Source organism: Silene latifolia, chromosome 2 (genome assembly GCF_048544455.1).
Source record: "Silene latifolia isolate original U9 population chromosome 2, ASM4854445v1, whole genome shotgun sequence".
NCBI classification, from domain to species: Eukaryota; Viridiplantae; Streptophyta; class Magnoliopsida; order Caryophyllales; family Caryophyllaceae; genus Silene; species Silene latifolia.
In genome coordinates, this window is record NC_133527.1 from 9,284,510 (window position 1) to 9,297,294 (window position 12,785).

General features: G+C 35.2%; 1 protein-coding gene across 1 annotated transcript; it reads left to right on the forward strand.

The window, feature by feature from the left end:
- Positions 1 to 1,321: 1,321 nt before the first annotated feature.
- On the forward strand, positions 1,322 to 5,695 carry LOC141628236 (chalcone synthase-like). Its single transcript, XM_074441403.1, has 2 exons — positions 1,322 to 1,508; positions 4,695 to 5,695. Exons 1-2 carry the CDS (start codon positions 1,322 to 1,324, stop codon positions 5,693 to 5,695), a joined length of 1,188 nt encoding a protein of 395 aa, XP_074297504.1.
- The last annotated feature ends 7,090 nt before the right edge of the window (positions 5,696 to 12,785 follow it).

A 12,785-nucleotide genomic window follows, 5' to 3' on the forward strand; every position in this document is an offset into this window, starting at 1 on the left:
TGAAAAGGATAAACTAAAAATTACGATTTTTTTTAAACTACTACCTTTGAAAATATTTTTTACATTTTGATCAAAAGTTGTTATCAAAATACATATTGGTGAAAAAAAAGGTTGACTTTCAAACCAATTGACTACGTAATCACTCATCATGAACATCCTTATCAACAAAAAAGTCCTCATGCAGTCATGCTCAAGGGTTTGGACTGCAAAATGGTTAACAACTAAATTTTTTCCAAGAAAAAATAATTGTGTTTTGAATATATATTGATAGTAAATTTGAAAAAATACTCCGTATTATAAAAGATAGTAAATTTGAAAAAGAACTAAATAAAAGGTAGTAAATTTGATTTAACATTCTATTACATATGGGTAGCCTCATAGAATTTGTGATTTTTCTTATACGTTTGGTTAGCTATTAAACTACACATAAACTTTAATTCATATGAGTTGTAAAATAAATTGGTTGTTTGGTTACCCTAATTGCAACTTCCCATGAATTTGAATTTCTACATAATGGAGGATGTTGCTTACCTAGATCCCCTACGTAAGTGAGAATGCTACATAAATTAGAATGCCTACATGTAACAAAACAACATTTTCTAATTCCCATGAATTCTAAAAATCATGTGATATGACATTTCCTAGGCATTAATGTTTTTGTATATAACTCCTATAAAACGGTTTTACAATAGAACATTGTAAGACAATATAACAAAAACCTTAATGCCCTTATGATGAAAAAATGGTGATGGGTGGAAGTTATTTTACTAGGGTTATTTAGTTTAAATCAGTTATACACTTGTGGGAAACGGTTTTATATAAAAACTAATTTTAAACCCGTGCAAAATTGCACGGGTATGTATTTGGGCCGGTATTAATGTTTTTGGATGTATTTTTTTTTTTTTTGTATTTATATTGTACTTATCTAGTTGGTCTAAATCAGCGATCTACATAATTAATGTTTAAACTTGTTACAAATACGTGTTCACATGCAATGGTTTAAGAGGAAATAACGTAATCTACTATTTAGTTTAAATCAGTTATACACTTGTGTGAAACGGTTTTATATAAAAATTGTTGTTTAGTGTTTACAATAACATTTACGTGAAACGTTGCATAGAAGAATAGAAGAACATGAATTAGTGTAGAGAGAAAGAGGAAATTTCAAAGAGGTAGACTAAGAAAATGGAGGAAATATTTTATAAAAAAATTGAAAGAATAGGTACGTACGACTTATTAAACCATGAGAGTATATATATATGAACCCTTGTTCCATTTCATCAAAATTGTGGCAAACATTCCTCATAATAAAATTAAAAAGATGGGATCAATGAATGGAATCAAAATCTCTCAAAAACCTAAAGGTTTAGCAACCATCTTAGCCTTAGGAACTGCCAACCCTCCTAATCTAATTTTACAAGAAAATTATCCCGATTTTTGTTTTTGCGTAGCAGACGCCAACGGCGAAAATACTATGCCCGATCTCAAATTCAAGTTTAATCGTATATGTATGTTCTGTCTTACTCTAATAATAATAAACTTATAATGCTTTGCAATAAGTTTATTTTTTTCTTTGGTTTTTTTGGTGCTAAATGGGGCAATACAATAATGAGAATGAGGCCTCTGGGGATTTGAAACTGTGGCATATTATTCAATATATACTCCTTTTTAACCGCTATACTTACTAAAACATCTTCATTTTTTTCTTTTGATAATGATTTGTGATAATATTATGGTGATATGAAGTCTCAATTCAGACCGGCGTATATAGTGGCGGAGCCAGGATTTGAACTTAGGAGGGGCGAAAAATTTTAGGGGGGGCGAACGACTAATTTCATAAGGTACATTAGAAAAAAATTCGGAAAATTAACTAAAAACTTTGAAAATTTCATCCGTCAGGGGGGGCGACCGCCTCTGCTAGCCCCCCTCTAGCTCCACCACTGGTTCACTATAAGGAAGTTGGAATGAGTCGGGTTAAAATAGATACTAGTACAAATCAATACACTGTGCTTTGTTGGTATGAATTGAAACTCAGTAATACCATACGTGTGATTGTTTTACACAAACACAGTAACACAAAAAGGTAAATTAGAAAATGTTGAGACTATTTTTACTTTTTTTTTTGATGGGGAGACTATTTTCGATAATGTATGATTTCAGGGAGAATATGAAACAACATAAATGGAAATATCTCTATCAAAAAAATAAATGGAAATATCTCACGTGCTTGCTTCACGTGTTATATATCCATGATATTGAGTTTGGTGGTGGGTAAGAAAAGTCAACAAAAAAAAATCTAAATCAATGATTGGGGGAATTAGGTTTTTCTTTCGGGAATGTAACAAATTACGCCCATAACTTATATTCCCGCTGTCCCGGTCATTTGTTCTCCTTTTCCATTTTGAACTGTCTTGGTCATTTGTTGTCCTTTCTATTTTAAGAGTGAACTTGATGAGCAATTTGATCATTTGCATTCAATTAGTTCCACTTGTTATTTGGTAATTGACCCCCTCCTTTTTCCTTGGTATTTGTGTCAAAACCAAAGGATAACAATTGACCGGGACGGAGGGAGTATATTATGTGCAAATCAATCCTGTAAGTTTCACTTGTAGCAAATTAGCCTCATAAATTTCTTAAAAGGTTCAATTAAGCACAAATCAAGTTTTCTACCTTTTTTTTTTTAACTAAATCATATTATTTTCTATTATAAAAATCATTTTAAATATATCTAATAAAAATTAAATACAATATTTACATATTCAACGAAAAATGGGAACCAAATTTAATATAAACAATAACTTGATCATGTAATTTTTCATTTTAACTTCACTAAAATACTCATACTATGAATATTTTTCCACCAAAATAAGTAAATAAATTATTTGAACATACTTTCTAATAATTAGGAATTCTAGGATGTATATTTGATCAATAATTTTGACTTTCAATAATAGTAAAATATTTAATTTAGTAATTTCATTCTTAAAAATAAGTGGTTAATTATTGCACATTAAGAGAAACTTATGAGACCGATTTGCTATATTTATAAGTTAAGGAGTTTGATTGCACATAATATCAAATTTGTGGGTGTGATTTGTTATATTTTCCGTTTTCCTGGTAAAAGTTGTTGAGCAACGGTCTATGAAACAAACACTCTTAGTACACAAATTACCCATTAAGAGAAGTGTGCGTATAGTAGGATCACTTAAAAAGTGACTATTTTAGGTTAAAAAGTAACTATCTACTTATACGCAGACTTTGTAAACAGGTTAAATGGATTGCGGTGAAATTGATTTATTTTGGATCAGGTCATTTCAAATGTATTACGAAATATATATTTGGATTAGATTGGCTTTGTAGAATCATTGTGGATTTTGGGCATGTTCGGTGTATAGATGTGCAAATTAACAATTGATCTTTTCTTTTAATGTAGATAATATTAAATGTGATTTGAAACTAGTTATCTCAAGTCAATTTTGACCACGTTATTTTCGAGTCGAGTGGTTTCAGGTCGGATTTAGGTTGATTTGGATTCGAGTCAGGTTTGGGTTTTGCAATTTGAGCTTTGATTAGTTTCGAGGCGGGTTGATTTTTACAAGCTTATCTATGTGTAACTTTTTTTTTGTTAAAGCATCTTTTTGTGAAAGAGTTTCGAATAATAAATATATATCACTTCTTTTTAGCATTTTTCAATATAATTTTGATTAAACGTTTGTCTAATAACATGACAAAAAAAAGGTTGTTAACTTCAACTTCAAAACGACATTTACACCGTATTTCTAAAAATTTCTTATTGAATAATATCTGAACTTTAAGGCCATATTTCGTACTCAATGGATTATTATTAGCATAAACAAATTAGTCAAAAAAATTTATAAACGACATTTAATAACTAGTTTTGACTAGTATATGCCAATCAACACATTTTGTACAAGTACTCCCTCTATTTTTTTATATATGACTTTCTCACATTTCGAGACACTCCCTTCTCTTTTCAATATCTCTTAAAATATAAGACTAAATATTATGATATGTATACTCATATGAAAGAGTTTTTCGTAAGGAATTTAATGGTACCATTTTTATATTTTTTTGAACAAATGTATTTTTGTAAATATTAAAGTCAAAGGCTTACCTCGTAAATGCAAAACGTCATATATAAAAAAGTGGAGGGAGTATTTAGTAAATAGCGCATTTACTTTGATAGATTGCTCGATTTATGTGTAAAATAGTTGATTATTTTGCATTTAGCAATTTAATAAGAGCATCTCCATAATGGTGAGCAACAACTCAACTAGCTTAACTTTCCACATCACCTTTTTGAGCTATAACACTTTTAAGCTACAAACTTCTCCAATGGTTAAGTTATAAGAGTTGTTGCTTAAATGAATTTACAAACATTTATTTAATTGGCATATATCACTTTGTGGGTCCATTTGAGCTATTAGCTCCATTGAGCTAGTTGCTCAAATTAAGCTAGTTCATATGGAGCTCTCCAATGGTTGAGCAACTAGCTTGAAACTTTAAGAATTTGCAAGCAAGTCCTTTTGCTCAACCATTGGAGATGCTCTTAGCAACTTATTGTTATGTAAAACAATATATTTAAGCTCAATCAACTGTTTTCAATATGCTACTACATTTACCTTGTTATACTTTTAATCATATAACACTAATTAAACAAGCTATAATAACAGGCGAAAAAACAACAATCAAAAAGCGATATTTTTACCAAACAGAAGAGTTTTTGAAGAAAAACCCGGAACTAGTGAACTACGACGCCTTTACAATGGACGCACGCCAAGACATACTTTCAATCGAAGTACCTAAATTGGCAAAAGAAGCAGCCTTGAAAGCGATCAAAGAGTGGGGCCAACCCATATCGAAAATCACCCACATTATCTTCTCAACTTTGTCCGGAGCAATTATGCCCGGGTACGACTACCAGCTTGCCAAGTTACTAGGCCTCGGCCCACACGTGCAACGTTTCATGCTTTTCCAGCTCGGGTGCTACTCCGGGGGAACAGCCCTTCGTTTGGCCAAAGACATCGCAGAAAACAACAAAGGAGCTCGAGTTTTAATTGTTTGCGCTGAGATGACCTTGTCGTCTTTTCGTGGGCCCACCCGAACTGATATTGGTTCGATGATTGGACAAGCCCTATTCGGTGATGGTGCGGGTGCTGCTATAGTTGGATCGGACCCAGATTGGGATGCAGGTGAGCGACCCATTTTTGAATTGGTCTCGGCAATACAATCCATTATTCCAGACACTGAGAGGGCTATCGGAGGACAACTCAAACAAGTTGGGGTATCCTTAGTCTTAGCTAGGGATAACCCGAGTCTTATTGCTAATAAGGTCGAAATACCCGTGATTGAATCCCTTAGTCCACTTGGCATTAATGATTGGAACTCCGTTTTTTGGGTAGTTCACCCTGGTGGGCCTGCCATCCTAGACCAAGTGGAAGAAAAACTCGGACTTGACAAGGATAAGTTTGACTTGAGTCGACACGTGCTAAGTGAGTTTGGGAATATGTCGAGTGCGACCGTGTTTTTTGTGATGGATGAAACAAGGAAGAGGTCGATAAAGGAAGGAAAGGATACTACCGGTGATGGATTGGAGTACGGTGTCCTTATGGGGTTTGGACCCGGTATTACTATTGAGACCCTTGTGCTTCGGAGTTTCCCCATTAATTCCTAATCCTCGCTTTGTATTAGTCTTCATTGTGAAACAAATATATATTTTATCTCTTTTACTAATAGGATTATTATATGGAAATAGATTGTTGAATTTTTTTTTTATTTTGTACAATAAGACATTGTTCAAATTAATATGGCAATATATACATATAAATACTTGCTGTTTTTTTTTATAAGGTAAGAAAACTAGATTGATCCTCTGGGTATGACCATATAAATACTTGTTGATAATTATACTTTGTGTCTCATAGTAATATTATTCCTTTTGGAGCTATATTGGGTTATTATTAAAGCTTGTATCGTCATTCCTAAACTTGGGTAAAGCTCGACACAAAGGGCTTCGAAATGCTTGTAGTATTGAGTCTTGACAATCCCAAGGTTGCCAAGCTTTTAGCCATTATTGACATGAACTCATGAAGTACAAACCTCCCTAGCCAAGAACACTTAAAAATCCTCACAAAAAGCACACAAAATTGTAGCATAGAACAAACCTTCACAAAACCGAGCCACTGTCACGACAATCCACCCTGTTGAGTTTATGGATTCAAGTACCTAAGAGGGGGAGGGGGTGAATTAGGTACTATTTAAAAATTTATAACTCCAACTTTATTGAATTAAAGTGAGTTGCGAGAACAAAAGAGATGAGAAGATACTTTAAATAATATTGAAAGATTGAACAAGTATCACAATGGATGTTTGCTGAAGTATGAAAGTAACAATCGTTCTGACTGTATCTATTTGTCTCAGTTTGTGGAATATGACTGCAGACCAAATGCGACAGTATGATGAACTGTTACTTCTAAGGTTAAGCAACGCAAGACAAACAAACAAAGTAAATTTGCAGCGGAAATAAAGTAAAACAATGAACACGAGATTTTTGAATTGGTTCGGTGATAAGCGGGGTTTGTCGCACTCCCCCGATCAAACAAATAACTCAACTAATGTAGTAGGGTAGTCGAGGTCGAATCCACAGGGAGCATGGGTGATTACTAATTGTTTAAATTCTTATGTTTAGCTAAGTTGCCAATAAAAGATGAGATTGTTAAACTAAACAACTAACATAAATGAAATAAAATGCAAATTAACTAAAGATGATAAATGACTAAGAGAGGAATAAAGTTGTAAAACAAATGGATAAAAGGCCTAGAACTCGGTTCTCCCACAACAATTAAGTAATTCCACATACTAATTCCCTAGGCTAATCACTCGGGTAGACAAGCAAGGAGGAGATGGCTCTAATTCGCCTAAGACCCCCCTCTCGGGTTCGAAGTAGGACACTAGCACTACCCACCAACCCCCCTCTCGGGTTCGAAGGTCGGAATCCCTAACTCAACACTCAACAACCCCAAAAACGTGCATATTTCCGAGGAGGTCAAGAACTTGGTCAAGGTCATTAAGTACTCATCATAATCCGGGTCATCCCACTCCCTCTCTCAAGGGTCGATTTCAAACGCTAATTTAGAGGTGCCCTACCCTAAGTTCTCCCTTTCTGGTCTCAACCAAGGTTAGCAATAGGGTCGAATTCCAGGTATCCAAATCACAACCTAACCAACTCTCGTTGGTGGTCAAGGGTCATAAATCGACACTACCCAAAAATCAATCCATAAACCCAAATCAATCCTCTAAACTACCCTCACCAATTTCCCCAAATAATTAGCCTTTATGAGATTCAATTAGTGAAATTACTCATATTGGGTCAAACCGAGTCCTAGTGGAAGACTACTCACTAATCATGTTCCTAATTGCAAGAGAAACAACAAAGATGGAAACTTTATGCATAATCATGATGGAAGTACAAATTCTATTACTAATCATGCAACAATCCAACTTAAATTATAAGGAAAGACAATTTAATTCAAGAAACAATGAAGATTAAACTAAAGGCACAAACTTTAACTCAATAAACACAAAGACTCAATCTTTAACATGAGAAATCAAAGATTCAATCTTGTAAACAACAATGGTGAGAAGAGAAAAGATGAACAAGAGAGAGAATAACAACAATCTAACATAAACAATTAAGATTAAACTTGAAAGAAAAATAAATGTAAACAAATGAAATTAGGAAGAGAAATTATACCAACTCAATAGCAAAGAAAGGAACTTGGATTGAAATATGGAAGGATTCTTCAATTCTCCAAATACAACCCATAATTACTAATTGTAAACTAATGAAAAGGGAAGAACTTGAATGAACAAAAGAAGAATTAAACTAATAATTAAAGAAAGATAACAACTTTTTATTGAATGAAAATAAGAGAAGAAATATGAGGGTTTTACAATATTGAGAGAGAATAAGATGAACTAGTCTAATTTCTAAGGTAAAGTAATGGGTCATCTCTAATGTAAGTCTAAGTGTGGTCTTTTATACTACCCTTCAATAATACAATTAATAATAATAATAATAATAATAATAATAATAATTCTATCCTAACACTAATACCTCCTCCATTAACCGTACAAATTCCCTTCAAACAAAACCCAAAGCAAAATAGCATCAAAAAAGGGGGAAAATGAGGACGCGTGAACAAAACGCAGCAAAAGGGGCTTGTGCCGGTCAACCGGCGGCCGTGGCTTGTGCCGGCAGCGAGGGCAATGAAGCAAGGGGAAGAAATTGATGTCTTGTGTTGTGTGCCGGTGAGCCGGCAGACGGGATACCGGTAGAGAGCACCAAATTCATGCGAGATCTGAAGAGGTGGGTGCGTTATGCCGGTCTGTCGGCTGCCGGGGCCATGACCGGTAGCGAGGCCTTCACTAAAAGAGAATAAAATTGAGTGTGTTCTGCCGGTTGAGGGAGTCGGCTGCCGGGGTACCGGCATAGAGAGCAAAGCTTCATAATTTGCAGAATTGAATTGGTGATTGATGGGGGGCGAAAATGGTGATGATGAGTGAATGGAGGTGAGTGTATGGTTGCAGGTTTGCAATGGTTGAATTGGTGATGACGGAGGTGGACGAATTGAGGAGCCCCGATGTCGGATTTCGGTGCCGAATTCGAATTGGTGAATGAGAGTGGAGTTGGTGGTTGATGCTAGGTTGTTGCTGCTGCTAATGTGTTGTTGATTTCGAATTTATGAATAATGGTGGTGAATTGTTGCGGATGGCGTTGATGGTGACCTCAACTCGGGTTTTGATTCCGAGTTTGGAATTGATGATGAAGTAAGTGAATGAACATGGTGATGGCGAGGTTGATGATGAAGCCGAGTATTAATGGTGGTGATGGAAGTGAATGTTGCAGGGGATGGTGATGGGTTTAATGGAGGATGGTTATGGTAATTGCATTGTTGATGGAAGATGAGTTGACCAAATCAATAGCCTACTCGTGCACAAAGTTGTATATTGTGGGTTTGACTTCGGGTTTAATTGCTTGACTTGTGCATCTTTTGATTAAAATAAAACCCGTCTCAACCCGCTTTGCTCCTCAATTTCCGCCTTCATTTTATTCTATCTCGAATCTTCACTTTATTATTTTGCCTTACCTACAAATTATTATAATAAAGTAATATTAATAATAATATTAAATAAATATCCGACTAATTAATAAATATGACTACGACAACTAATTATTATAAATTAGTTAATTAAATGAGCTATTTAGACAATTAAGCACACAAAATCGAGTCGGAATAAGGTATAAATGCGGAGTAAAATACGACTAAAATGCTACTTATCAAATCTCCCCACACTTAAACCTTACTCGTCCTCGAGTAAGCTCATTTAAACTAGACTGTGACCCATAATATAAAGAACTAGCTAAATTAATAATATCCGACGAAAGGCAATTAACGGGCCTTCTCCGTCCCTTCAACTCACATTGAAATACAATGAGGTATGCATTCCTATGTAAGGCAAGTGGGGGCTTGCGGAAAATTTCGACACATCCATCATTTAAGCACGAATCAACATATAAGATGCATCACAAAAAGTCAAACCGCTTTCCTCATCTAAGCGGCCGTTTTTTTTTTTTTTCAAAAATCGAATAAAGAGAGTCATTAGCGGAGGATGTCGTCTCCGGGTCTTACCAAGGTGTCAATTCCCTAACTTTAGCTCAAGTAACCAATATTGACAACACGGGTGCCTAAGAAACAAATTCTAGGCGGGAAAGGGGAAGTACTTCGCTATACTCCCAAGAATGACACGACGCACACAAGATTCGACTCCATATCAAACCTTTGACCAAAAGGAGACCAAAGCCCGACTCTCACGGGTTTCACTAGTCACTCAAATGAAAGAATGGGGTGATTTTTGTGACAAAAAGTAACCAAAATCACTCTCCTAACTCGACTTGCGAAGCATGCCCGCAATCTAATATGGTACTATATCCAATATCCGCAAGAGAAATGTCAAATGATGCACATACAAGAGAGACAACCGGGTTGTAATGGAGCTTGGGTTAGGTGAAAAGGGGTTGGTGCAAGCACCGTTTTATGACATGTGAGGCTATCGGATCGAGTAGTCGCCACATCTAACCAATTCACTAAATTCAACCAATGCAAATGAATTCCTCCACAAAATATGGCAAGATTGCCATTTTCAAAAAGCATTCAATTCTTCTTCAAAACAAACTCAATTTTGCAAATTACCAACCCTTTATTTGAGACAAAAATATGCATTCTTTTCTTTTTGCTTTTTCATTTTTTCTCTTTTTCTATTTGTTTTTCTTCTTCATTTTTTTTCTTTTCTCTTTGATTTTCTTTCTTGCATTTTTTTTCTTTTTCTATTTGAATTTCTTCCTTGCATTTTTTTTCACGACTTGTTCACCTCTTATTAGACAAAAGTAGCCAAAGTTGCATTTCACTCATGTGGCATTAAGATCATACACCTCAAGGAGAGTCAAAATTTCAACCCAAATATACTCCACAAAAGAACCACAATGACGAACTACTCAACCAAGGTGAGTTGTTTATGGGATGTAGATAATTTGTTGGCAATAGAAACGATAAGGCTTAGGCTCAAAATGGGTTAACAAAAGGGAATGATTGACTCAAGGGCATAACAAAAGCTTATTTGGCTATTGTGAGGTTACTTTATTTGAACAAATATGTCTCAATATGCACACCGACACTTCTACGGTAAGGAATGAGCACCATACTTGTGCGTTTTAACATGACATACCACGTAAGGAGAACTACTCTCATAACCTAAACGGAACCGGTTTGATGGACCGGCCATAAGGAGGCTCTATCCTCACATTTTAGTAGCTATATCGGACCTAGGTCAAGTCTCGGGCCAAATACGGTCTCACAAGGTGGTCGCAACTTGGTTGTTAAGCTAGACTTCCGGGTTTTTGCAAGCAAAAACCCTAACATGTGTCATCAAAAGGCACGAGCTATCAAGAGGGAAATGACACGGGCAAAACAATTATCATCATTGACGACATATACCCTCCACATTTAGTCCATCTATGCAACTATTTACATACGAGATGCAACGTGTATGAAATGCAACTAAACATATGAACAAACTACGTGAATGCAAGAGTGAACACATATATTCATGTCTAATCTAAATGCATACAAGTTCTAGTCCTAACAACACATCAACAACACACGCATATCCAAAACGGTTCCCAAAAGGAACACCCACATCACATATCCCGTCCTCCTCCATGCTTATATATACAAAAAGAAAAGGAAGGATAAAGGAGAAAGAATTGGAAGAATTTTACCAAGCGTCTTCTCCGATGATTCATGTGTTGCCTATCAAAATGGTTAGGACAAATGCAATATATATAATATAAACAATGCAATATTTTTAAAATTTTTGAATTTTTTCAATTTTTAGGCATTTTTGTAATTTTCTCAAATTAAGAACTATATATACAAATATAAACAATATGCACAAAGTGGATATTTCCCTCCCCACACTTGAAATTTACATTGTCCTCAATGGAACAAAGCATAGGGAGAGAATAGGAAAAATAAAGAACATATTTTTGATTTTTAAAATCTTTCAAAATTAAAGAACTTGTTTTTGTATTTTTGAAATATTCATTTTTTGGAATTTTTGAATTTTTTGAAAGAAAGGTGCAATAAAATAAATAACATGTTTTTGAGATTTTTCAAATTTTTCAAATTTTTATGGTTTTTATATAATGAAATTAAAATGCAAGTAAAGTATAAGTAAGGGAAGAGAATAAATACAATTTAGTGGTTATTGAGGGACTCCACCAAACCTCTCATGCAAAATTGTATTGCTTGAATCTCCACTTAGCATGTTCCATGTCACTCAAGGCACGGAGGAGACGGTCAAATGCTCTATCAAAACCTTCAACTCGAAACAAGGAGTGCCAAGCTATAGCAAACCGCACCCGACCTCTCTTCCAACGTTTCCTCCCATTCTTCCTCTTGCTCCTCTCGGTATTGTTTCTAGGATCCTCTTGGTGTATAGGATCCTCAATTTCAATGTAGTGGCTAGGAGGAGAGAGAGACGGAATCTCATAGACCTCATAAAATGAGGAAACATCCTCATGGTCATCAAGGCAAGGAGAGTGGTGAAGAATAAGAGGTGGAGGAGTCAACCTCTCAACATTGAGGTTCATAATATTATCATTTTTATCCAATTTCTCTTGACTCTTCAATTGAACCGAATCACTACCAAAGATGAGAGCTTCAATTTCTTCCAAGCTAGAGTCAAAACTACAAGGGTCAAAGTTTTTCTCATAGCTCCTCAACTCTCCCAATATGGCAAGTTCGAATTCATCGACCTCCATTTCCCAATTTTTTTCTTCTTCCCCACACTTGTCATGGACAAGCACTTCTTCTTCAAAGATTTCGGAAGGAGGTGGTAGTGGGGAGTCTTCCTCATTATCATAAACATCCCAAATAGGTGCACCAAGCTCTTTATAACTTCCCTCCCCACACTTATCATCTTGCAAAGAGTCTTCATAAGTGTCCCATATGGGAGGGCCAAGTTCATCTTCCTCACAACTCTTAGTATACTCCATTCCACCTCCATTAAGAGCCATCTCTAAGGCATCAACTTGAGCTTCCCAAGAATCATTTGAAGAGTCATCTAGCCAAGATCCAACATCAAGTAATGATTTTGGGGAGTTCAAATACAATTCAATTTCCTTCATAATTTGAGGTTCAAAC

Bases quoted from the DNA above. Each gene is read 5' to 3' on its own strand.
- LOC141628236 (XM_074441403.1), top strand. From the start codon at position 1,322: ATGGGATCAATGAATGGAATCAAAATCTCTCAAAAACCTAAAGGTTTA. The intron at 1,509-4,694 runs GTATGTTCTGTC...CTATAATAACAG, and splicing joins ATTCAAGTTTAATCGTATAT to GCGAAAAAACAACAATCAAA.